At 40.6% G+C, this 26,211-nt stretch overlaps 3 protein-coding genes across 10 annotated transcripts in view; 2 read left to right on the forward strand and 1 right to left on the reverse strand.

The window, feature by feature from the left end:
* Positions 1 to 1,309: 1,309 nt before the first annotated feature.
* On the forward strand, positions 1,310 to 16,339 carry Phf10 (PHD finger protein 10; the record flags this gene model as incomplete). The annotated part of the gene is given in 11 exon segments (XM_005377636.2): positions 1,310 to 1,416; positions 2,788 to 2,918; positions 3,475 to 3,558; positions 5,269 to 5,402; positions 5,494 to 5,643; positions 6,364 to 6,473; positions 7,886 to 8,039; positions 9,936 to 10,091; positions 14,543 to 14,651; positions 14,925 to 15,113; positions 16,144 to 16,339. Coding segments are annotated over 11 exon segments (1,410 nt in total), but the record flags the coding sequence as incomplete, so codon positions are not given.
* A 726-nt stretch (positions 16,340 to 17,065) lies between these two features.
* On the reverse strand, positions 17,066 to 19,064 carry LOC102022372 (chromosome unknown open reading frame, human C6orf120). Of its 3 annotated transcripts, XM_005377644.2 has the most exons (3): positions 18,420 to 19,064; positions 18,074 to 18,269; positions 17,842 to 17,931 (listed from the first exon to the last, which is right to left on the reverse strand). In XM_005377644.2, the coding sequence occupies exons 1-3, from the start codon at positions 18,816 to 18,818 to the stop codon at positions 17,873 to 17,875; spliced, it is 654 nt and encodes a 217-aa protein (XP_005377701.2). In that variant the 5' UTR covers positions 18,819 to 19,064; the 3' UTR covers positions 17,842 to 17,872. The 3 variants fall into 3 exon arrangements, with proteins under 3 accessions (XP_005377700.1, XP_005377702.1, XP_005377701.2); XM_005377643.2 differs by lacking the exons at positions 17,842 to 17,931; positions 18,420 to 19,064 and adding an exon at positions 17,066 to 17,832 and having other exon boundaries at positions 18,074 to 18,166; XM_005377645.2 differs by lacking the exon at positions 18,420 to 19,064 and having other exon boundaries at positions 17,066 to 18,091.
* The window catches only part of Wdr27 (WD repeat domain 27), a 194,417-nt gene continuing 186,324 nt past the window's right edge, over positions 18,119 to 26,211 (forward strand). For 5 of the 6 annotated variants that reach the window (XM_013510744.1, XM_013510748.1, XM_013510746.1 and 2 more), the window contains exons 1-2: positions 18,119 to 18,199; positions 24,186 to 24,378. In XM_013510744.1, the coding sequence (XP_013366198.1) occupies positions 18,183 to 18,199; positions 24,186 to 24,378 (210 nt within the window). In that variant the 5' untranslated portion in view covers positions 18,119 to 18,182. Of the gene's footprint in view, positions 18,200 to 18,291; positions 18,385 to 24,185; positions 24,379 to 26,211 lie in introns of those variants that run through there. The other variant, XM_013510747.1, reaches the window with a different exon arrangement.

A 26,211-nucleotide genomic window follows, 5' to 3' on the forward strand; every position in this document is an offset into this window, starting at 1 on the left:
CCAACAATGTTTTGTGTATTTTGCTGTTTGGAAAAGAATCTTGGTAAGTTCTGAGGGGCTGGAGACATTTGAGATTTTATTCTCATTGTCATAATATTTTTATCAGTCTTTTGCTAGTCCTTGTCGTAAGCATTTTCCAGACATGAACTCATTTAACCGTTAACATTAAGCAGATATTATAAGTACCATTATAGGCCTAGTTTTCAGATGGGGAGAAGCTTTCAGAGAGTAACCACACAGCTAGTGAGAGGCAGGGCACAGAAGTCAGGCGCTGGTGTGCCTGTCACTGTTACTGCCTCTTATTTTCTTTTGCAGGATTACTTTTGTTTTAATATGTAGCCAGAGGACCAGGGTGCTTTAGCTAAGTAGTATAAGAAACTGATTTTTAGAGCTTAAGCCTTGGCTAATATGTAAATAAGTCAATTTTCTGTTATATTTATACATCTGTATGTCTTTTGGATGTGTGTGTTATTATAAAGTAATGATCCCTATCATAGAGTGTATTTTTGCAGTGTAGGGTAAGTGGTTAGGATTGGTAACCTGCTTTAAGCCCTGCGGTGTCTCCTTTTCACAGAGACATAAGTGCCTAAAGTAGAATAGTCCTGTGAAGCAGTTCTGAGTTGAATGAAGTGCTATGAATGACCTGTAGAGTTTCCTAGCTTATTTTTTTTTTGTCTGGTACCGGGAATCGAACTCACGATGTCCTGCTTGCCAGGCAGGCGCTGTGCCGCTGAGCTAAATCCCCAGGCCCTAAGTTTCCTAGCTTAGATAGGACAGTTCACTTTAATTTTCGAGTGATGCAGTAGTTTTCATCTGTTTATTAAAAGCAGAGGGCATTTTAATCTTACTTGGTAAAGTAAACATGGATTTAGAGTCACAGATTAATTGAAAATTTTGTTTCAGTTGAAGGTTGGGTTTTAGTTTTTTTTGTTCCAGGTCTTGCTTATGCAGAATTCTGAGTTCCTTTTGATCCCTTTTGATCATTCTAGGAATTTTTTTTTTGGTCTTTTTTTTGTTTTTGAGGCAGGGTCTTGCTAGGCAGTTCAGGCTGGCCTTGAGCTCACTTTGTAGCCAGGCTGGTCTCAAATTGGCAAGGATCCCCCTCCCTCAGCCTTGCAAGTGCTGGAATTACAGGCTGTGCCACCAGGCCCGGCCACTATAGGAAATTAAGATTTGTGTAATAGTTGTCCTTAGAAATCCTTTCACTTATTGGGACTTTTAGCAAGACTGCAAAGATAAAAAGTATTCCTTCCCTTTATTTATTCTTTTATTTCCCTAATTATCATTTTTGAATCTTTTAAATGCGTAGGATGATAATGAAGATAATTCAAATGATGGGACTCAGCCATCCAAAAGGAGGCGGATGGGCTCTGGAGACAGCTCGCGGAGCTGTGAGACGTCCAGTCAGGATCTCAGGTACTGGCACTTTACTGCGTAACAGGATTTTTTGGGTATGTTTCTCTTCTCTGCGTTAGCTCCTTTTTTCTCTCTCTCCCTGCTTCCCAGCCGTGAAAAAGGAATTAATTAAGACTGTTAGGGTATTTTCTTTCTGAGTCATTACACTTTTTTCCATAGCAGCTGCACCATTTTACATTCCCGTCAGCAGTACAGTTTTCATTGCCAACATCCTTACAGGTTTTTGGTTTTTTTGACAATAGTCATCCTAAAAAGTGTGAAGTGATACCTTATTAAGAGTTTGATTTGCATTTCCATGATGACTAGTGGTGTTGTGAATTTTTCCATGTGCTTATTGGCCATTTGTAGCTTTGGAGAAGTATCTATCTAGCTCTTGGCCCCTTAAAAATTTTTTTTTATGCTGTTATTGAGTTATGGCAATTCTTTATATAGTCTGGATATGGATCCCTTATCATATATGCATCTGTAAATGTTTTATCCCAATCCTTGAGTTATCTTTTCACTGTTGATAGTATCCTTTGAATTAAATTTTTTATTTTGATGAAGTCTAAAATACCTATTGTTTTTTCTTTAAAATCTTGTGCTTTGGTGTTATTGTGAAGAATCCATTGCCAAGTCAGAGTTAGCTTGTATACCGGGGTTGTTGGTCCACTTGAGTTAATTTTTTAAGGTAACAAGAGGTTCCGTTTCATACTTCCATGTGTGGATATCTAGAGGCCCAGCATCGGTTTTGGAAACCCCGCTTTTTCAGTTACTTTTCAAATGGATAGATGCGTAAAGTAGTGTCACATTTTGCCTCAGATCTGGGCGTCACTTCGGCTCACACCCTGAAATGTGCATGCGGCTGTTCAGGATTAAGTGGACTTCAGTCCAGTGGCGCTTTGAAACTAGGTCCATTCTTTTTTTGGTCTGTGGAGAACACGTGCGAACACACAACCATGGTGTAGAGATCAGCTCACTGAGAAATGGAGTTCTGTGCGCTTAGCTGTTTGGGACTCACTGAGCAGCAAAAAGAATCAGAAGTTGCTTCTTCATACCCCCTTAGATGAAATACTGCCATGAGTGAGTGTAGAGCCACAAAGAATTCCGAGCTGATACCACTACCATGCTTTGGTCTCATCTCAGTCTGAACATGCCTTTGTTTCTACTTGTCAGTCTTGGTTCCTTGTGGAATACAGAAAATATTTTTAATTTTTTTGATATGATATTTCAGTTGCTCTTTCTTCAACTTGTTTTGTAATTTTCTTTGATAAACATGAAATTAAATCACAACGAAGAATTTAAATACCTAGTAGTCAAAATACCCTAACAAACAGAATTAGCATGTAATGAATGCCATATTTAAGGCATAAAATGTATTTCTGTGCTTAGCTTTAGTTACTATCCAGCAGAAAATCTGATTGAGTACAAATGGCCACCTGATGAAACAGGAGAGTACTATATGCTTCAAGAGCAAGTTAGCGAATATTTGGGTGTGACCTCCTTTAAACGGAAATATCCAGGTACTTAAGTCTTAGTTTATTGATAAATTATATCTAAATTTTAACTAATAGTAATTCTTTATGATGAACTACTTCTAAATTCTTGCATAGAAATTATTTATATTTTCTTGTTCTCGCGCGTTTTTATTTATTATTCAACATCTCTCTCTGTTATTGATACATTCTTATGTCTCACAAACTGATTTAAAGGCAAAGTGAGAAAGGTGAATTTTGGGGGAAAGTTTAGAAAAAAATCATTGTGTAGACAACAGTTTCAGATTCTTTACCGCTGCTCCTCAGCCTTAGGAATGCAGTTAGCTGTAGAAGCCACATCTAAGTTTCAGAAAGGCTGTTCCTTTTTGTGAATGTAGTTATTTATGTCACCTTTCTGCTCTAGGTTTCTCTCCTTAGTTTCGTTTTTTAATTTCCTTAATATATAACATTTCTGTGTAGTTCCCTTAATACTGAGACTGTCGAATTTGGAGTTTTTTTTTTAAATCAAGTTTTTAAAACTGTTAGAAGGTTTATAAATGTATGTTTCATTATTTTTTAATAGTTTTTTGTTTTTCTTTTGGAGATTTAGAGCGACGAGATTTGTCTCACAAAGAGAAACTCTACTTGAGAGAGCTAAATGTCATTACAGAAACTCAGTGTACTCTAGGTAATGTAAGTTTTTAACGTGTTTTTCAGACAGAATGTATTTGTAGGCGGTATTGGATAAATACTTGTCTCCTTTGTTGAATATTTTATGTCATTAATAAAATAGATTGAGCGATTTAAATACTAAATTCTATTTTTATTACTGAAATGGAAAGAAACTTATGTTTTATAACAGTATAATTTTCTAAGAATAACTTTCACAGAGCTGTCAAAGTATTTGTGTTTTGTGTGCAAATTTGGTGTTTCTTTTTTAAGGCTGTCTTTTTCTTTTTTTCTTTTGGTGTTTTTAGACAGGGTCTTGCTATGTAGTTAAGGCTGGTCTTGAACTCTCTATATAGCCCAAGTTGACCCGAAACTCACAGAGATCCTCTTGTCCCAGCCTCCCAAGTGCTAGGATTATAGGTGTGCTCCACCACACCCAGCTAAAATTTGTAGTTTTTAAAAGTATAAATCCTTCTGTCTTTGTTTGTGTGTCACTGGGGATTGAATCCATAAATCCTTACTTCTTAAAAGGTCAGTTTTGCTAAGTTTTAGTTCTGAATGACTGTCTCCATCCTTTATTCATAATCTGCCACTCATCAGCATTGTAATAGAACATAGCTCCTATTTCATATAAATGCATGGGGGTTCAGTTTAGCACTTGGTGAAATACGATATTATGAGTTTTGAAAACTATTTCAGTGATATGCATATACTAATGATCTTTTAAAAATTTATGTTGTTATACTTTTAGTATATAAAATTTGAAGACTAGGAAAAATATATTGAAAACTTTTTTACATATCTAAAATCCTACATTGTTAATGGTTAATGTACATCATTATTTAATAGCAGTATTTACATACAGTGGAATACTACTCTGCCACAAAGAAACATAAATTTGAAACATTTTTAGAAAGATGCACCCTGAGAGCATACTGTTAAGTGAAATAAATCAGACACACAGCCTTACATGGTTTCTCTTATATGAGAAAACCAAAATATAAATAAAGACCAGAATAAACTATAATTGGTAAAGTAGGGAGATAGTCATTCTGAAATGGTAAGGTAAGGTGATCAAGGGATGGATGGTGGGAGAAGGAAGGGAGGGCAAAGGGGATGAAGGAAGTGGGACTTGCTTTCCATGTACCAAATCTCCACAAGGAGTGTGAACAGGATGCACTGTGAATGGGCACTAATCAAAAATAAGAACTCAAAATAAAACAAAGTTGTTTTCTAAGTGAAGGGATATTTATATTTGTATGTAAAATCTAAAAGAAATTCATTTGGTGAGGAATTTCTTTCTTTTTTTTTTTTTTTTCCGGTACCATGAATCTAACTCACGACCTCGCGCTTGCCAGGCAGGTGCTGTGCCGCTGAGCTGAATCCACAGCCCCAAGAATTGATTTCTTAGTCTTTGCAAGGCAATCTTTTTTTTGCTTTTTGTTATGAATATTAACTTACATTATTTTTCAAGGATATTAAAATACTTTGCAGCTGGGTGTAGTAGCACATCCCTGTAATCCTAGCAGTTGGGAGGCGGAGGCAGGAGGATGGCCCTGAATTCAAGGCTAGCCTGAACTACATAGTGAGACCCTATCCCAAAAAAGAAAATACTTTGCCTCAACTACTGTGAAGCCTTTTAAATGTAGCTTGAAGGAGAAGTTATTTTCAAAAAGTATTTTTCTTTGGTTAGCCTTAAAGAGCCTCTTTCTTTTTATTTAAAAAATAGGTTTAACAGCATTGCGCAGTGATGAAGTGATTGATTTAATGATAAAAGAATATCCAGCCAAACATGCTGAATATTCTGTTATTCTACAAGAAAAAGAACGCCAGCGCATTACAGATCATTATAAAGAGTATTCTGTAAGTAACTGAGGCATATTTTATTTGGGATGAGGAGAATGTCATTTTGGAAAGTTATGTGGGATTTCTAACTGTAATATTTTTATTTCAGCAAATGCAACAACAGAATACTCAGAAAGTTGAAGCCAGCAAAGTGCCTGAGTACATTAAGAAAGCTGCCAAAAAAGCAGCCGAATTTAATAGCAACTTAAATCGGGAACGGATGGAAGAAAGAAGAGCTTATTTTGACTTACAGACACACGTAGGATGACTTAAGTTTAGTAGTACCTGAGTCTAGTGATTGCTTGTTCCCACAGAGTTGCCATTTCCCCATTTACTATTATTGTTTTGGTACAAGCTCTGCATCCTTTTCTTCTCCAGAAATTAAGATACCTTTTAATGATGTATAATAATAATGTTTATTTACTAATGAGTAATGCTTAGTTTGTCTTCCTATTTTCTTTTTGTGGTTCTGGGGATGAGATTCAGTGCTTTCCATGTGTTGGCAAGAGCTGTAACACTGAGGTACACCCTCACTAATCTCACTAAGTTGTGCAGGGTGGCCTTCAACTTGCAGTCCTCTTACCTCTGCCTCCCAAGTCGCTGGGTTTCCCCATGTGCCACTGTGTCCAGTGCTTTCTTTTTTTTAAGGTCTCTTTTGCTTTATGGTTGATATTCTACTGAGTGAGACTGCTCGTAGCTATGTATCCCCCCTGCTATATTTCCTAATGTGACCCAGGTCACACTGTTGTTACTTGGTAAGAAGAGAAACTCTTCTCTTCTCAGATGTTGTACCTATAGTGAATTAGCCCACTAAACTATCACATGTGGAATTAGAAAGTACCAACTGTCCCCCTAGGTTGTAGCTCCTGATTTGTTTGCTGCTTTTGTGGGGTGAGTGTGTGTGCAGTGGAGCACTTGTGAGATTCTTTCCCTAAACCGTGATTCCTAGCATGGATCAGTTTCCTCTCTGTTAATACAGGTTATCCAGGTGCCTCAAGGGAAGTACAAAGTGTTGCCAACAGAACGGACAAAGGTCAGTTCTTACCCAGTGGCTCTCATCCCCGGACAATTCCAGGAGTACTACAAGAGGTACTTAGTAGATGTAGTCATCAGAACCTTGGGTACTTGCCTTCCAACACCGTAAGATGTTGTGTAGGATCTGTATCAGTTATATCTTCTCTGGTTCTGTGGTGAAGAACACCCTTACACAGAATTCGGACGCTTGCTGAGGGAGCCTGAGTACCGTGTCTCTGCCCACTGGCTTTGGGTTTGTCACGGACAGGTGCCAGAGGCTGTGTAGTACTCTTAGGTCCCAGTGTGGTCCATGGTCCAGCAGTGCTGGTATCACGTGGAGCCTTGTTGGAAATGTAGAATCTCAGGCACAACTCCATACCCACCACTGAAGTCTGCATTTTCCAGCACAGTGATTCATGATTCATGCGAAGGTTAGAGTTTTGGAAGCAGTGACCAGGACTGCAGAGGAAGAGCAGGAGCACACTGGCTCTGGGTGCCTGCCACCTTGCTGACATGGCCTGGCTGCCGCCGCCAGAGTGCACGCATTACGAGTGCTGCGTATCTCCTGCTCCCAACCTCACTGTAACCGAAAACCAAACCAAACCAACAAACAAAAATCCAGGCCTAATGGTTCATTTTATTTCAGTATTTTAGCTTCATCTTTAAACCTCACTCTGGAAACACATTTGCTGGAACAGAGACTGTTCCGTAGAGAGTGATATTTACTATCTGAAAGTCAGATTTAGATCACGGCCAGGCATTTTTAATATAAAATTTGTTCTGGGTCAGCGGATGATTAGGAATCATATGCTACTGTACCAACACCTTTACTTTTGGGTGTCATCTTTTAGTGGAGGGGGTTGTTGGTTGAAGGTCCCTTCCTGAGTGAGGCCCCTCTGAAGGGAGGTGGCTGTGTGCTACCTGACTGATGTCTGCAGCATCAGATAGAGGATTAAATGTTTGAATACATGCTTCCTAAATTGGTCTAAAATAATTTATTGAAAACAGTTTAAGTTACGTCTTAAGTAATACCACGTACTGTGCAGTGCTGTGAGTTCCATGCATTAATTCATTCAACTGTCATGTCAGTTTTATGAGGTAGGCTGTTCCTACCCGTTTGTAAGTGGAGGGATGCAGCTAAAGTAGTAGGAAGAATCCAGGGCCAGGTGGAAGTGGATGTGAGCAGGCAGCAGACCTTGGCCTACATGTGGATGTACTACTCTGTGTCACTGTAGTTCACCTTGTCTGCTGGCATTTTAGTTACTTTTTTCTTTACTTGAGTTGAGAGTGAAAGGGAGAGGCATTATCTTTCAACAGTGAGAATCAAATGCATATTCCACATGATCAGTCTCATGAAAAAATATTCAGGGTTTTCTTCCCACCTAATAACCAGAATGAAGAATAAGCGCTCGAAGCTTATGGCCATTTTTGTAGCTCAAAGCTAAGCTGTTCATATTTAATAATAAATGTAACCTCTCTGAATTTAGGTACTCACCAGACGAACTGCGGTATTTGCCTCTGAACACAGCCCTGTATGAGCCTCCTCTGGATCCTGAGCTCCCTGCACTGGACAGCGATGGTGATTCAGACGACGCTGAAGACGGGCATGCTGACGAGAAGCGGAAACATAAAGGCACCTCGGTAGGAATGTTTGTCCTTCGTAGGAGGCGTTTCCTTTCCCTTCCAGTGTTCTCCAGCTGCCTTCTTGGAATGTTAAATTGAACTGTGTCACTACACTCTTTATGAGAAGGACAGTTGCATATTATTTCTGGAAAGTTTTGATCAAGCAGTTTTTGTTAGATGTGTGCAAGCTGTACGTGGCCTTTGGTAAGTTTTGTATCTAAAATGAACCCATTAGGTCAAGGGAACATTAGTTTATTATCTTTTATCTAACTTCCTGACAGTATAGTTTAAAATATTGAACAAAACAGCCTTTAATCTTCTGCTGCAGAGAAATGCATTTTTCTTGGTTTCAGGAAGCATATTAACTTGGGTTTCTGTTGCTTAACCCTGCGCTTTCTGTAGGAAAACGTTACATTTACTAACCAGCTGTGCTAACTATTGGGCTTTTCTCTGTGACTTTGTTTTGGTGGTGCTGGGGTTGCCTTATGCATCCTAGGCAAGTGCTCTCTACCACTGAGCCATACCTCTACCCCTGCATGACTTTCCTTTCATAGCCAAATGCAGAGGCAAGACAGTGGGAAACACTGTGTGGTTCAGGCTTTGGTGCTAGTGGTAAAACAGGGCTTTGCTTTTCAGTAGAAGTGTGCTTTAAGTAACTCCACTGCAGACTTCCTACTACAGCCAACCTGACCCTGAGAACGTGCTACCATTAAGTGGTGTAATAGTTCCTTCTTGGCAACACTGAAAAACATACTTTGTCATACTTGCTACACAGAATACCCATTAAGAGTGTGGGAGTGGCGGTACCACTTGCTTCCTGCTGGGCTGCTGAAGGGTTGCTGTGGGGAGCTCTGGGTGATAAAGCCACCTTCCGAGTTTGGCTCGAGGAGTGTAAATAAATCCAGTGTTTTGGGAAACCATTTTGACAGCATACTAGGAATTTTAATCTTCACAGAATTTGACTTAGCAAATGTGCTGGGAGAATTTATTCTTATGACTTAATTGCCGGCAAAGAAATTAGTAAGAAAAAGTGTTGAGCTGAGTGTTAATGGTAGAAATTCTTATAGTGGAAATCCAAAATCTTAATGTCTGCAGTGGGTGATGTTATATTACATTTATGGGATAGAAGTACAAAGAACAGTCAATGTGTGAGAAAATACAGGTTGTGCTTAAACACAGAAACACACGCAGCGTAACCCAGTTTTGTGTTTTGAAATGTGAGGGCACGTTCTAAGATAGGGTGGTGTATGAGGAAAGCTGGGGCACCTTCAGCATCTGTGATCACACCCAGAAACACCAGCCTTCATCTGAGAGTGTACATCACTTGGCTGGGGGCCTAATGTTTTCACTTACAAGTTTCATAATTCATGTGAACACAAAATTGTGTTTCTAATTTTGTAGCTAGAACATTTTAAGCTGTAAAATGAATTAAAATGATCAGATACTGAGGTCTTAAACTTGCCTATGGTCAGATACTGTTGTAGATCTGCCAGACTATGCTTGGTTTGATGTAGTTAACATTATGACAGCGTGCATATCATAATGTTTGAAGGACTCTGATGACCTTTATTATCCAGTGAAAATAACTACACTTACTTATAATGATATGAAACAAATATGCTCCCTTATGATATGGGAAATACTGAAGCTGAAGTAGGTAATTTTATTGTTGACTTACATAAAAATAAAAAAGATTAAGGCACTTACTGGTAGAAATGGAATTAGCTTTAAACTAAATTATACTTACAAGCAGGATAAGTACTTTTTAGTGTGACTTATTTTAGTCTCCACTGGAACAGATTTCTTGTATTTAGAAAGATCTTTTTGTTTTTCACTTGATGAATTTTTAATACCTAATGACTCAGATTTGTCTAGATTCCAAGAAACCTTTGATTTTTGCCTCTCACTTTCCAGGACAGCTCCTCAGGCAATGTGTCAGAAGGAGAAAGCCCTCCCGACGGCCAGGAGGACGCCTTCCAGGGAAGACAGAAGTCGAAAGACAAAGCTGCCACTCCGAGAAAGGATGGCTCCAAACGTTCTGTACTGTCCAAGTCAGTTCCTGGGTACAAGGTAGAAGAAAAAAGCCCCTGACTCAGCTTCTTTACTGACCAGCCTCTCTCCCTGAACCATGTTAACTCTGCACCTCACGATGTGGAGCTCCTGCTTGCTACACCTCACTAGCTGTCCTGTGGTGTATACCTGTCCGCTGCTTTCTTTTTGCTTTGTTTCTTTGGTGGCTTTCCTGTCACTTTTGGCTATGGGTTAGCTTCTATTTTCTGTATATGTACATTTTCAGTCTTCTTTCCTTTTAAATGATAACCAGGCAAGTATGAGTTTTTGAGACATTATTTTACAGGCAGAATTTTAAATCATAATTACCTGGCATCTTAACTATCTAGTTGGTATAGCTAGGCCTGCTGAGCTGTACAGTGTGGGTGGACATACAGTTATGCTAAGTTGCATTTCTTCAGTGCCTTTTAGTAAGAAAAATTGAGTTCAATGTAAAGATTATTTGGTCTATGTTAAATTCAGCTGATTCTGGGATAGAAAATCAAGCCTGTTGTTTACATTGTGGTGACTTTTAGAATAACATTGGAAAATAGTCCACATAATTCTAGGACAAGGATTAAAATATACTTGTTAACTTGTGATTTTAATTATTCTCAGAGTAAGACAGTAGGTTGTCAGCAACTGTTACTGCCATACTGTTTCCTCTCTACCTGCTGTTTGCCTTTGAAAGGTTTTGTGAGAGGTAAGCAGCCTTACTTTGGATATAGGGCTGTAGGAATATCATAAAAGGAACAGAATCAGCTGCAGTTTTGTTTGGGGTAGTTATAGTAAAATACAGTTTGTTTGATCTGCAGTGTATTAGGATGTGGCTTTACTATGATTATGAAGGTGGACTGAAGGAAAGTTTTAAATAGGGTGCTGAGAAAATTTTGCTAAGTGAACTTGCTAAGCCCTTGTATATCAGCATTGTTACTGTGGTATATAACCCATACGAACAGTTTAAAGTGAACAGTTAGTCATCCTGCCCCACTGTAGGCAGAACTGTGATAGTTTATTTACCTTTCTTTCTTGAAGTAAAAACGAAGAATCTTAAAAAAACACAGACCTGATAAATTAGCATATTCCGTATTTTATTAGAGAGCGGCTTTGTGTAATGATTTAAACATGTATGTTTTTGAAGCCTACAGCAAGCAAGTTTTAAGTGTCATTTAGCAATGATTGCATTTTAAAGGGTAGCTCAATAAGCTGCAATGCTGATTTTTATACTTGTTTTTAACACACATATATAGAGACCTTATCTAAGTTTTTTAAAACTGAAGATTTAAATTAATGCATAGTAACTGGAAACAAATGAACTCCAAAGATTAAATTTCAGAAACTTAGCCCACATGAATGAACATGTGCTTACTGGTCTAAGAGCTTCAAATGAGAGCGGCAGCTGCAAGCACACTGTCTTACACACTTTCGTTCTTAGCTCTTTCAGACAGTAAACCTATTTGATCATGGGTTAAAAAATGAAATTTTTTTGTGATATTGGGGATTGAACCTGAGGCCCTGCATGTGCTAGGCACCTGCTGTACCACTAAGCTATCTCCCTGGCCCTTTTGTTTTACCTTGAGATAGGGTCTTGCCAGGTTGCCCAGGCTGGGCTCATTTGCAGTCCTCCTGCCCTAGCTGACCAGGTAGCAGGGATTACAGGCGTGCATGGGCATGTGCAGATGAAAAAGAGAGTGCTGCAGTAGATGTTTCAATACAGGCTGACCATGAAGAATTAGCCATATTGTCAGATTCACTATATAATAAATCATATAGCTTAATCTAAATTATTAGTACTCAAGGGAGTCTGATATGCAAAGTAAACATTCTATAATCTCCTCTGAACATTTTTATAACCTAGGTACTAAAAATGTTTCAGATAGTTCAAAGGTGGTATCAGCCAGTATCTAGATGTTATACATTAATGTGAAAATATTTATTGAAAATTAACCTATGAAAAAAAGTATTAATAAGCCAAGATGTGCCTGAATATTAGGGTACTGCAAGCTGAAGCTCACATACACACACACACACACACACAACCAGACTTTTAAAATAGGAGCATTAAAACAAACAATAATGTATCTGATGTTTTGTTTAATAAGATTCACTAGTGCTTGCCCTAAATTTGTAGGACAGTATTGTTTAGGTTACATTAACCTGAAATTAAAAGTGTATTGCTAGCATTCAGGCCTAAACTACGTAGTTAAAATCTGTGCTACATTAATGGTACCATGAAGGTCTAACTTACTTTTCATTTGAGATGCTGAGAACTGTTGGGATGAATATTCTAGTGTTGCCCTCAGCAAGGCTTTGGTGTTACAGTTTTCTAAAGTAGGATACAGCGAGCATGTCAGTCAGACACAGGTAGGGTTGTTTAATCTTCAGGAGAATTCTGCTCATTGTTTCCCTGCCTCCTCCCTCCACTCTGCAGTCTGTGGGGGACAAACAGCTCCCTACCTAGATCTGGGAGGTCCTAGGTGCAGGTACCTTGGCTGCTTAGATAGCTCGGATACTGACGTGCACAGAGGGCTTCTGAGTGCTGAGCTGCAGAGTCACAATATAAAGTGCTACGAAGTTCTCTCCTCCTTCTCTTCCCTCTCTCCCTCTTTGTCAAGATGAAGACTATTGGGTAAGAAAAATTTTTAGTGGTTTAGCAAAACATTGATTTGAGTTTAGAAACAAATCTAGAATTTTCTTAATGTCCTTTTATTATAGGCATTGGATGTATATTTTAATGATTGTAGAACTTGAATTGCTCTAGAATGTGAATGACTAGTTTTATTTCTTTTGACTTTTGTTTTATAAAGGACCTCCTATGAAGAGTTCTCGTTTTAGAGTTTAATATTGTGTGGTTACTTCCTTCAGTGAACGATATTACTTACTAAGCCAGTATCTTAAGTTAAACTACAAGTATTAAATACATGAATCTTCTGTATTTAGCCCTAGCCCAGGCACTATAACTGACGGACTTGTTAGTTTTGGTGGATTGAAAGGTAGGTTTCTGCTATTATGGCAGTTACAGATTTGATCATAATGCATTCAGAATTTGGATAATGAGAGTTCACTTCCTAGCTTTTTATTGAGGTGGAGGAACACACAGTGGGAGCCATGCACTTAGAATGTAGCAGTTAACAGCATTGGGAAACTGCACTGCAGGAGTTAAGGTCTGAGCATGTGACTCTCTTTTGTTGGGAGCAGGGTATAAAAATACCTATAGGAGCTATAGAATAGTTAATGGTGACATTTTATATGTATGTTTAACTTCCATGATATTTATTATTTTGTAGAGACATTTGTGATTGTTTAGTTATTGTTTTTATCATATTTATGTATAAGGTTGACTTTTTTTAAATAAATAAGCCAAAAATTCTTTTTAAATGCCTCTGTCATCTTTTGCAAAGAAAGCTAATGTAAAAATAAAAACTTAAAAGAAGTAAAAAGAAATTCTTTAGGCATAACAGATTGTGAAGGTAGCAGTAAGACATTTCAAAGCTGGAATACTTTACACAAAGTATTGTTGAGATTCTTCTTTGGTACAGTGATTTAGGAAAGAGATACACAAGATGCATTTGGATGTGCTGAATAAAGCAGAAATGTAACAATTCTACTTAAAATAATTCCTTTCCCAGTTCATCATTATATTCCCCTGCCCTCCTTTTCATTCTTAGCCCCACTTATTCTTCCTTTCCTATATTTCTTATGCCTACCAGTGATTACATGAGTGAGCCTCTTTTTTCAAATCAACACTGTGATTCTCCCTGGCCTAGTACCTAGGTTTACCCAGTTGTTTTCCTTTGTCCTTGTGTTGCCAAATTGTTTAAAGTCCAAACACTGTATATGCTTTTTTAGTCTGACTATATTTTTGCTTCTCTGAAAACTTTCTAGTATTTTGTATCTCAGCGATTCTTCATATTACAATGTAGGTTCTTCTGTTTTGTTAAACATGAAAGGCAATCACACAACCCATTTTCTACATTTATGCACATGATAATGTATAAGACATTTTTCAATTAAAAATGTTAAGACATTGTTTTAACTTAGATTTTATAGTCCAGTTTTACAGCTTTGGAAAATACCAGTTTTTAAACAGTATTTAAACTGCTTATACTTTAGGCTTACCTCATGTAATGGTCATTGCATTCTTGCATTTTTTCTTCCAGTAGTGACATTTGACACTGTATTTCATTTGTCCTTCTGGCTCATTACATAGATCTTACTACTCATGTAGGAAATAGAAACTGCTACATTTAATCTTAAAAGATTATAGTATTAATGAGTTCTAAAATGAAATCTAAGGTTTTTGTCGGTAGTCCATGTGTTGTAAGCAAACTGAAGTCCAGTTAACATCTTTCAAAAAGGTTTTCATTAGCAAGTTACCAAAATAAACATCAGGTAATGAAGTAACAGAATTCCTTTTGAACCCATAGCAAGCTCTTTTGGCATGAATTTATAGCCCTCTTCTACCCTTCCAGCCAAAGGTCATTCCAAATGCTCTATGTGGAATTTGTCTGAAGGGTAAGGAGTCCAACAAGAAAGGAAAGGCTGAATCACTTATACACTGCTCCCAGTGTGATAACAGTGGTAAGTATGGAGATGTCTTAAGATTCTTAATCCTACCCTATTTGTTGCTTCAGAAACTAGAATTTATAGTTGTCAGCTAAAGGACATCAGATATACAGGATAACTTAAGGCAGAAACAAAATCCATGTATTTTCTTCTACACTGTATTTTCATGTCCTTGGTATACATCATTATAACCATTCCTGGGAAGTCCTAAAGCAAACTTGTATTTTATATGCCATATTAAGTTGAAGATTCTTCTATGAAATGCTGCTAATGTTGGTTTTGATTTAGGCCATCCTTCTTGCCTGGATATGAGCATGGAGCTTGTTTCTATGATTAAGACCTACCCATGGCAGTGTATGGAATGTAAGACATGCATTGTATGTGGACAACCCCACCATGAAGAAGAAATGATGTTCTGTGATGTGTGTGACAGAGGTTATCATACTTTTTGTGTTGGCCTTGGTGCTATTCCATCAGGTAAAGATTAAGAAAAAAAGCACATTATCTTACGAGATAAGACTCTCCCAGCATTTCTCTTTTTAAGGCTGCGTAAGCAGTATAATGACATGAAGACATGGCCTGTAGATCCTTCTGTTCAAACATGACTGAAGCTGCGATCATTCAGGTCATGTTTATGTGCTTTTCATCCCTAGACAGTGCAGCTTATGGACAAATGAGGTGTCAGAATGGCCAGGCAGAGTTTCGAAGTATAGTTCAATGTATAGCATGAACTGGTGTTTTCCTGTTGAAAAGGTTTGAGTAGCAGCACCAGGGTGTTTCAGAAGTTTGATTTTATTTTTATACACCTTTATACATATTAGAACAAATTTCTATAAACTGAGGCAGCATGACAATTCCAGGTAACTTTAGAATGAACACAGAATTAGAGTAAATCACAGTAATTATTACACAGGTAACTGTGTAGTTTCTAAACTTATTTGCATAGTTAACACTGTATAATACTCTATAAAATATATGTTTAGAACTAAGTTTCTTGGGACTCATCTAGAAACAAGCAACTTTATTCAGAGTTGTGTAGTAATTCAGATCAAGTATGTAACGTAGCTTATCCTTGTGCTGTTAAAAACTTGAAGTTTTAAAGTGCTTTATCAGCACAGTATACCAGGACTTGAAAGATGGCTGTTAAAAGAAGTATGACCAAAAGGCTGAAAAAAGTGAAATTCAGCAACAGATTTTATGTTAAGATCTGTATTATTGAGCTTATAAAGCATGGTAGTGTTTGAATTTTAGGGAGGATTACAGTAATTTTTTTAAAGGTCCATATTATTATATAGCATTGCACCTCCTTATCCTGCACTGAATTTTACACAGCATTGTTTGCATTGGTTACAAGATGTTTACATTTTCTCCATTTAAGGAACTTAGTAGTACTTTTCCATCAAATGTCTGCCAGGGACTTCCATTAGTGACAACTAAGGAGTTTAAATAGCTTAATAGTCAATCTTATAAAGTTTCACTCTATATTAACTAACAACTTTTCTCCTAGGTCGCTGGATTTGTGACTGTTGTCAGCGAACTCCCCCAACACCCAGGAAAGTGGGCAGAAGGGGGAAAAACAGCAAAGAGGGATAAAATAGTTTTCTGACCCAAATGCTACATATGCACTGAAGTGGAATATTTGGTGCCAATTTATTTACATTTTCATTTTTATGCCAATAAAAGATTTTTGAAATTAACTATAAGCTTAAAATCTGCAAGTTGATTTATTTCACTTTAAACTACTCTTTCCCTTGAGACTAATTCCAGGTAGAGAAATAGTTTATCTTCCAAAAGAATTTTATCTCAGAGTTTTGATCTTCAAAAATTGGGTAGAAATGTTTAGCAACCTAATTGAAAATATTTAAACTATTCCTCCATTAGCTGAAGAGTTACTATTATTTTTCATCAATCTTTCCTAATTTGTGTTGTTTCTGGCCAACCGTAACTAGTATAACAAAATTATGTAACTGAACAATTTTACTATGTGACCGAAGAATAGACTGGTAAAAAGCCTCATAAGATTTGGTGCAGTTGGGTTTAGAGTTGTCATTAACTGGTACAGGAACAAAAAGTTTGCAAGTACCTTAGTGCCAGGACATTGGATAGAAGGTGTCACATTCCTCCTTAGAGCACAGGCTTGAGAATTTAGTCTCTGTTCCAGGAGATGTGAATAAATGACTATTTCTGCCCCGATTTCAGGAGCTCCTGAAACTTAATAGGCTGAACTTTTAGAATGTCTGCAGTAAGATTATAAAGTTATCAACCTCTTAATCTAATTTCTGACTGCAATAATCTTTTTGCCCAAACCTGACAAACTAATCAGAATGGAGTAATTTGAGCAAATTTTTAGCATATTCCTTTCACACGAATTTCGCTCTTGAAAGAAATACGATGCTTGCGCCTTTTTCCTATTTTTGAGGTAACCGAGGTAACAAAACCGTATGGCTTTATTTTTCCATCCCTTATCCACAAAGGTAGCCAGAATTTATTTCAACCAGGTAATGTAGCAAGATTCACAGCACGCTGCAGTCACTTTTTCCAATTATGGGTAGTAGTACTCTCCAGAGCATGTTCCAGGAATCAGAATCAGAAAAGAATTTCAAGCACCAGTTTCAAGATGCTTATTACTATCGTCCAGAGAACGGACTCCTCCTCTTGAGACGTCTCCTTGGGGGCGTAGGCGTGCTTCTGACCCGTGTCTGCACCATCCGAGGAGTATGCCTCGCCCAGGGGGTACTGTTCCACCGTCCGGTCATAGAACACCTTCATCTCGAAGTCGCTCTCCTGGTGGGACGGGTGTCCATAGATGCCTATCCCCACCGGGCGCTGGAAGTGCGCGGGAATGACCACGGAGTCCTGGCCGCAGGTGGCGGACTGCAGCTTGTAGTCATCAAAGCTCGGGTGGAGGGTGCTGTCTGACACGTACAGGTCCGCGTCGCCGCTCAGGCTCCGCATCCGCAGGACGATCCGGCCCTCGTGGTTCAGCCGCAGGTAGCTGTAGTTCCCGGCCCCGATCTGGCCGTGGACCACGTGCAGGAGGAGCCACTCTTCCGGCACGTCGTCGTCTTCCTCCGCACCCCGGGCCAGGACGACAGCCTGGGACGCCAGGAGCATCAGAAGAGCTCCCCTCCAGGGCACCGCCATCGCCGGGCGCTCAGCGCGGGGGCGTGCTAGCACATCCGCAGTCGCCCTGGCCCTGCGAGGACGCACAGCTGACACACGGGCCACAGCGAAGTTCACCTGGGCACCCGCCGCCAGGCGCCCCCGCGTCCGCTCTGGGGTCCCCGGGAGGGGGCTGCAGAGTGGAGAAGCGGACAGCTGGTGTGGAGGAGGGGAGGGGACTGCAAGGAAGGAAGGGCACAGGGGAGGAGGCGGCAAGGGCGGGGAGCGGCGGAAAGGGAGACAAGGGGAAGAGCAGGGCGGCCGCCGCCACTCACCGCAGCACAGAGCCGAGAACACCCGGGCCGGACGAGGCTTCGCCTTAAAAGGCCAAGAGCGCAGCCCGAAGCGAAGGTTTCCGGAAGTCAGGCGCTGCCCGGAAGCGAGATGTCCCTCCCCCGGAAGTGAGGCTCCTCTCTCTCGCGAGAATGGTGAAAGGGCGTGACGTCGCGGGCTGGCGGGAGGGGGCGCTTTCTAGTAACCATAGCAACGCGGAGGGAGCTATTGGCGGGCTAGCTTTGGGGTTGCCTGGGGCTCTGAAGCTATTGGCGGGCTAGCTTTGGGGTCGCCTGGGGCTCTGCGGCCACAGGTGAGATAGCGGAGGATGCATGCAGCTTGTGTTACCTGGTTCTGTTTCCGTGGAGAACGTGCTCCTGGGGAAGGAGCCCACGCTTGTCTGTTGGTTGCGCCTGTTCTATCCTTCGGAGCGCCGTACGGCGGGGTGCACGCGTGGAGGCGTTCCCCCGGGCTCACCCCTTGAGCCAGGTTGCAGATCCCGCTGGCCTTCTTCCTGGAGACTGGGGAAGTACACTTGAACCCGTGGGGCCACCTTGTGGCCCTCTGTGAAGCGTGTACTGAGCCTTCTGCGGGAGACCCCGCCGTGGTCTGACTGGTGTACTTGAAATGGGAGACTCCATCCAGGGAGTGGTCACCACTGATGGGTGGACGTGATGGGGCATCGCTATATTCGCTCCTGCTGGTCCTGGGCTTATGGGCAAGCAGTCCCAACCACGAACTGCACATTTTATTTCTCTACTGAGAAAGCATAGGTTGGAACACCGAAGAGCGGATACAAGAGTAGGGATACTTTTGAATATGCCTTAAGTCATTACAAAAAGAAGTAATTTTAAACTTCAGAACCGCAAGTGATAGTAGTACTAAATGATTTTTCCTTACGTCAATCTATTCAGGTGCTGTAATATACCATAGATTGGGTGCCTCATAAAAACCAGAAATTTACTTCTCACAGTTCTAGAGGCTGGGAATCCAAGTCAAGGTAGTTTCGGTGTCTGGCAGAGGCCCAAAACCTTGTTCATAAATGGGTGACCATCTTAGTGTACTCAGGTGGTAGAAGGATCTATTGGGCTTGGGGAAGCTCTTCAATAAGGGCGTGACGCCTGGCAAGCGCAAGGTCGTGAGTTCAGTTCCTGGTACCGGGAGAAAAACCAAACAAACAAACAAACAAAAAAAAGGGCGTGAAACCCATCCAGCAGCCATCAACCTTCATGACCCACTCACCTCCCAAAGGCTGCCCACAGACCGTCAACATAGGGCAGAAGTTCAGTATGTGAATTTGTGGTGTGACATATTCAGACCAGGGCCTCCTATAACCTGTCCTCGTGGCAGAAAAGTGAAAATTACTGTCTTGAGAACCGTAAGTGTATAAATTTAGGTTGTCCTCAGCTGCTTAACAAAACAGTTTTCATTTTTTTAAAGTATAGTTTTCAAAATATCTCAATATAAATGAACCCAGGGCCTTCACATGGTGCTACATTCCCAGCACTTTTTCTATATTTTTATTTTGAGACAGGGTATCCTGAACTTGCTAAGTTGCCCAGGCTGGGCTCAAACTTACAATCCTCCTGCCTCATCCTTCCAAAGTATTTGAGACTATGTTACAGGCAAGTGCAAGAGTACTGGTACCTTTAACATACTAATAATTTAGGAAAGAATTTAAAGGTGTGGTATCCCTGGGTATAACTTGGTTGCATTCTCACACCTCTTTCAGTGTTGTTACTCAATTTATAGTTACATCCTTAGTATTTATTTATTTATTTATTTATTTATTTTTTTCCAGTACCAGGAATTGAACCCATGACCTTGCTCTCGCCAGGCAGGCACTGTGCCACTGAGCTAAATCCCCAGCCCCCATCCTTAGTATTTAGTTCTGTCCTTAGAGTAGCTAGAACAGGAAGCCTTGTTCCTCTCCTGGCTAATTCAGGGGACTTTACTCTGCTCTAAGTAAACCTTCAAGGGAATCTTTCGCTCTCTCTTTTTTTTTTTCCCTTCAGTGCTGGGCGTTAAATTCAGGCTTCACACATGCTAGACATATTTTCCTAACTCACAAATATAATGACATGTTTCTGGCCTGCTTAGCACTAAGAAAGGTTTTGATCTTTTTAATCAAAAGAAAACAATTTTATTTTTTAAAAAACATACATAAATATATACATAGAAAAAGTCCACAGTGAAATAAATTTACAAGGTTTTAATGTTGGTACCCATTGAATAGTAGAGAATAATTGTTGTTCTAATCTATTTTCTAATTTTCTACAATTAGTATGTACTATTTCTGTATTAATCAGAGGCTATTACATGTATAGTTTCCAGTTTTCCTGATGTGACTGCTTTTGTTTGCTGGCTTAACTTTAAAATAGTCTCTTTAAGTGTCATTCATCTTTACATTTTCTGGAAATGCTTACCTGGGTTATGGTCTAGATCTAAAATGTCCCCCTAAAGTCTCACAGGTTCAGGCGTGGGGCTTTTGGAAGGTGATAAGATCACAGACATGCTTTACCCATGAGTGGCTTACTCCATGGATGAGTTCATAGCTGAAGATGTAGTTAGGAGGTGGGATCTAGAAGGTTATATTCTTGCCGCTGGTTCCTTCTGTGTTTTTCTGCTTCTGGCTGCCGTGAGGTGAACGCTTCTTTCACCATGTCACTTTGCCGTGATGTTTGTGCCTTGCAGCTAACTGAACATGGATTTAACCCTCTGAAACTGTGGGCCAAAATAAACATCTTCTCCTTTAATTTCTGGTTGTGAGGTATTTTATCTTAGAAAGTGGAAGTGACTAACACATCCAGTCTCAGATAAACTATAGTGTCCTGGAAAATAAGTTTGTCTCCTCTAAAACTTGTTCCTATTCATATGCATGCATAGGATGTTTGTGGGGAAGTCCTGTCTCATCCGTTATCCCTGAGGAAAGCACAGCAGGGAAAACAAATAGGGGTGGAAAATTCAACTTTATTGTACCTGCATTGTTTAAATGTTTTACTCAGCAGCGCTTTTGTAATTGAAAAAGAAGGTCAAACCATGTTGATAAAGGTTGTGTAAATGGTAGATCAAATAACCTGAGCAGAAAACAGTATATATCTTGGTCACAAGATCTTCTGTGGCTGTTCCAATGAGATCTTTCTCTCAGGCAGTTCTCTGCAAGCTGTGACTCATAGACCTTGTGACCATTAATTGTGATGTGTCAGCACCACTGGAATAAAAAACACTGGCAAATTAATAAAGCACAGGTCTGGGTGTGTCTGTGGATGATTGATTGACTTGTAGGCCAGCAAACTGAGGAGGGAAGACCCCCTCGCTGTGGGTGGTATCAGTCAATAGTCTTGTAGTGGAGATTGAATATCAAAGGGGAAAGAAGAAGGAAACCTGTCTTGAAGAGCTCCAGGATTTCTGAGTGCGTGGGCTGTTTCCCGACTTTACCTTTAGACATCTGTCTCCAGCTGTGTGGTTTCTTCAGCCTTCTAACACAGACTTGCATTCAGTAAGCCTACAGGCTGTCTGTGGAAAGCTGTCAGTGTGCCTTTACTCTCTGTTCTGCATTTCTTTGGCCTCATGGCTCCCTTGCGAGCATGGTGGGCTCTGACCCGTTTGCACCTCCTTAGCTGTGAGGCTAACCTCCTCCGTGATCCTTCTTTGTCTTGTTCCCAAGCCTGTGTTTTTCTTTTAACACTCTGGCTTTTCTGGTGGCCAGTAACTGCAATTAGATGGCACTCAGTAACCGCCTGTTAGGTGTTATCTCTAGATGTCTCCCAAAGTCTCACACATTCATAGGTAGGGCTTTCCATGCCCCTCTGCCATTGCTGCCCGGCCTTGGAGCCAGTTGACTGTGGACTGAAACCTCTACAAACTATTGAGCCAAAATAACCTTTTTCTCCTTTAACTTGTGGGTACTGGGCATTTTGTCCCAGCAATGAGACAGTAACTGATACACCATCTTGGTCTGATATTGCTGGAAGGCTGAATCCTGATGACCCTTTGGTCCTCTCATGGACATCTGGAGGTATTTGGGGCGAAGCCTTACATACCCACACTGAAGTGCTTTCCTGTGTGATTTTTTGGTGGAAGAAAACCTGTGGAAAATCAAAATATTCTTGCTAGGTGGGTAGTTACAGAAATTGCTGAAAAAAATCAGTGATTTTCTAGGAAACTTTTTTGTTGTTTAATTTGCTAACAGAACAACCAAATGAGATCCTAGTTACGTTTATTCCTTTTTAATTATATTTCCCTTACACATCAGGACAGTACTAAAGTTCATATAAGAAAGTGATACAGGCCTTTGCTGCTGCGTGAATTGCCCTTAACCTTGGTCGCACACTGACTTCTTCTTGACTTGGGTGACGGCCTGTATCCAGTGTGCAGATTGCCATCTAGGGGAAAACAGACCTGTGTCTGCTTTCATTGACGTGCTTATTTCATTCTATGGTATACCCAGATCCGACACTGCCCAGTCTAGAGAAGCTTTCCTGACAGCTCAGACACGGGCAGACCCTAGATCACGCAGGCCCCTGATGGCCTCTTCCCAGCCTCCTGAGACTGCAGGCTCAGTCCTTTTATCTAATGCTGTGGAGTGTGCCTTGAATATGAACTTTAGGAAAAGCTGACTGTAAGAAAGGTCCCAAATGGCTTGCAGCTTAAATTCAATGTGGAGCCTGAGAGCACTTTTAAATTGTGGGTCATGCATAATTTATGGTTTTTATGTTTTAGTTTTTAAGAAATATTGAGATGAGGTTTCGCAGTTGCCCAGGCAGGTCTCAGTCTTCTGCGTGGCTGGGATTATAGATGCGCACCACCACACCTGGTTGGGAATTTATGTGCCTTGGGCTGCACTTTTGGACGCTCTTCACTGAAACAAAGCCTCCCTTTTCATCTTGATTCCATTCTTGGTGGATTTTTGTTGAAGTGATGATGCTCCAGATGCAACTGTTTCTGAAGCCCTTGGACACTGGGCAGACTGGCGTGCGGTCCAGAAGAGCCGGTGTGATTAGCTTGGCAGCTGAGGCTCCTGCCGTTCTCTGAGCCACAGTGCTTCGGGGAGGCACGGGGATACCACGGGACCACACCGCTGGGCTTCTGAGCACTGGGGCCCTTCTCCTGTCCATGGGGTCTCCTTGTGACAACCGGCCAGCCCTGTCTGGAATCCCCTAAAATTAGATGGGTAAGATGCATTGGCTGCTGCTTCTTAACCCCAGCATCACACTCTCTGACCTCCTTATCTGCTAATTCCAGGTGGCTCAGCAGCTGTGCAGCTTGGCAGGTAGATACCAGGTGCTCAGCAGGTGTGCTTGGTAGGTGTTCACCAGGTGTGCTCAGAGAATGTTTAATTGAGCAGTAGGTGTGTAGAGGGAGTCTGATACATATGCCAGCATGGTGACCAGCTGGGTGGCCAGCATGGTGGTCAGGTAGGGAAGGCCTGGTACCCTCTCTGCTATCATAACCACCAAGATGATGACCAGAAAGTTGGGTCTGTTTCCTACTTTGCAAGGAGAGCTCTAGCCATGTCCTTCGGTCCTACAGAGGGTTGGGGCAATCACTCCTGGGTCAGTGCCCGTGTGTCAGAAGTTATGTTTATGAAAGTACTAAGAGTGAAAAGGGACAAGTCTGAATCATTCTTTATTTTCAATGTTTTATTTATGCTTTGTGAAGACATAGCCAGCGAATCCCTGGTTATAATGCCCAGGGTAGCCTAACTTTATAGGCTAGAGAATGCTATGAAATAGCATTCATAGGTAGAGAATGCTATGAAATACTTGAATGTGTGCCAGGATGGCTGTAATATCTGTAATGTCTGCTGGACTACCTTGCAGCTTACCACCAGGTGCCCTGCTGTAGTGAAATGGAAGATAGCTTTGCTGTAGTAGTTAGTGTCAAGAGCATGATTTTGAACACTGTATTCCTCACACTCAGTAGATCTAGTGCAGGCCTTGCCTGTGAGTTCGGGTTCTCACTTCACAGTGAGGAGACAGACCCAGTCATGCTAGGCCTGTGGAGTGGGTAGTCTGGGGCCGAATCCCTGATGGGAGTGAATGTAAATAGTGGATGTTTATCTACAGCAAGTATCACAACTCCTGTCATCTTATGTGTACTTTACGTTTTCAGATTGAAGATGGAAGATCCCCAAGAGATTTCTTCCACTGGTGGCTGTGAGAGTGATATAGTAACGGAAAAGTACGTGGTTGACTCCAAGGAATGTGCTTCTCATGTGCAGCTGGCTTGCAGTGCCCAGTTCTGTGCCTTCCCTTTGGATGGAAATCAGCTTTGCCTGTGGGGCTGCAGGGGTCCTTCACACCAGGTAGCTAACAATTTGTGGGTGGTGCTTAAGTCTGAGGTCGTGAAGGCCCTGCTTTATGTCTACGTTTCTGTGATGCATTTCTGTGATCCTGTTAGAAAACATTCTTTTCTGTGGATTTAGCTACTAACTATGGAAGAAAAGCATTGATAAAATCATTATATTAAGTTCTTATTTTTATAAGTACTGCATGCTGATTGTGTGACTTGAGCGTCCTAAGTTCTTATTTTTAGAAAGTAAACTTCCTGGAATTTCTTTATTTAAAAACACCTCTGATAAGAACATGAGCAAGGAAAGTTTTATCATAACACAATCAAGACTCCCACATTCACATCTCCAGTTTGACCTTTCTCTGCAGTGAAGCAACAATATTTAAGAGAAAAGCCTTCCTCATGAAGTACACACTTGGCAACCAGCCCAGGCCTGGCCTCCTAACCGCGTCCCCCATGCAGTTCCAGCTTAACCTCCAGCAGCAGAGGTCAGCTTGCTCTTTCCGAGTGGTGTGTAAGTGGAGCTGTGCACCTTGCACTTTTCCAGCTAGAGTGTCTTTCATCCAGCATTGTGTTTACTAGGCTCACACCACTCCTTTTCACTGCTGCATAGTACATTGTTGGAATACACCACAGTCTACCTATTGTAATGTCAGTAGACACTTTATTTCCATTCTTTGGTTGTGACATATATTCCTTTACATGTCTGATGGTGTATGGATGTGTGCTATTGCTGAATTTCAGGGATGTGTTCACTTAGTAGACAGGGCCAAGGAGGTTTGCCAGTGGTGGCACCAATTGAGTTCTACAGATGGTATGTGAGAGCTCTGTGCCTCACAGCTTTGCTGGCACTGAACCTCTCCATTGTATACAATACAATACAAGCAATACAGAGTTACAGATAAAGTGGTAGGAAATTAACACTTGTATTACGTATTGATATCTTCAAAGTAGTTTCTCAGGAAAACAAATAGAGACGTGCAAGACTGATCAAATAAGTAATTGTTAACTCTTCCTTTCAGTAAAGTGATAGAAGTCAGTAGTGCAACTATGTTAGCTATCCTGTATATACATACATACATAATTTCCCTTTCTTTTCTCTTTTCCCTCACCCCAGTTGCTCTTTAATTTGAGCATTTTCCTTTTGTTTCACAATGTCTATCATACCTCCTAATTTTTATTCACTCTTTCAGATTCTTACACTAGTGAGACAATATATTGCTTACACATGGAGGTCTGGTTTATTTCATTTATGAGTGTGGTCTCTAGTTGTGACCATTTACCTGTAAAAACCTCTAGTTTATCTTTCTTTATAGCTGAATAATATTCCATTATATAAAAGTACTACAATTTTTTTATCCATTCCTCGGTGGATGGGCATTTGGGTTGCTTCCACAATTTAACAGTTACAAATTGTGCTGCTATAAACATGGGTGCACACATATCACTGTGATATGATGTTTTCAGATCCTCTGGGAAAATACCCAGAAGTGGAATAGGTGGGTTGAAAGGGACCTGTAAACCTAGTTTGCTGAGGCATCTCCAAACTGATTTCCACAGTGGTTTCACCAGTCTGCATTCCCACCAGGAGTGAAGAAGAGTTCCTATTTCTCCACAGCCTCGCCAGCATTTGTTATTTGTTAATTTCTTAATGGTAGCCATTCTTACTGGGGTGAAACGAAATCTCAATGTTGTTTTAATTTGCATTTCTTGAATGACTAATGATGTTGAACATTTTCTCATGTATTTATTTGCCATTTGTATTTCTTTATCTGAGAAGTGTGTGTTCATCTCAGATGCCCATTTTTGGATTGGATCTTTGAATTTGGGGGGGGGGCTGATGTTT

The sequence above is a fragment of the Chinchilla lanigera genome, unplaced genomic scaffold (genome assembly GCF_000276665.1).
Source record: "Chinchilla lanigera isolate Chin_1 unplaced genomic scaffold, ChiLan1.0 scaffold00010, whole genome shotgun sequence".
In the NCBI taxonomy this organism is placed as follows: domain Eukaryota; kingdom Metazoa; phylum Chordata; class Mammalia; order Rodentia; family Chinchillidae; genus Chinchilla; species Chinchilla lanigera.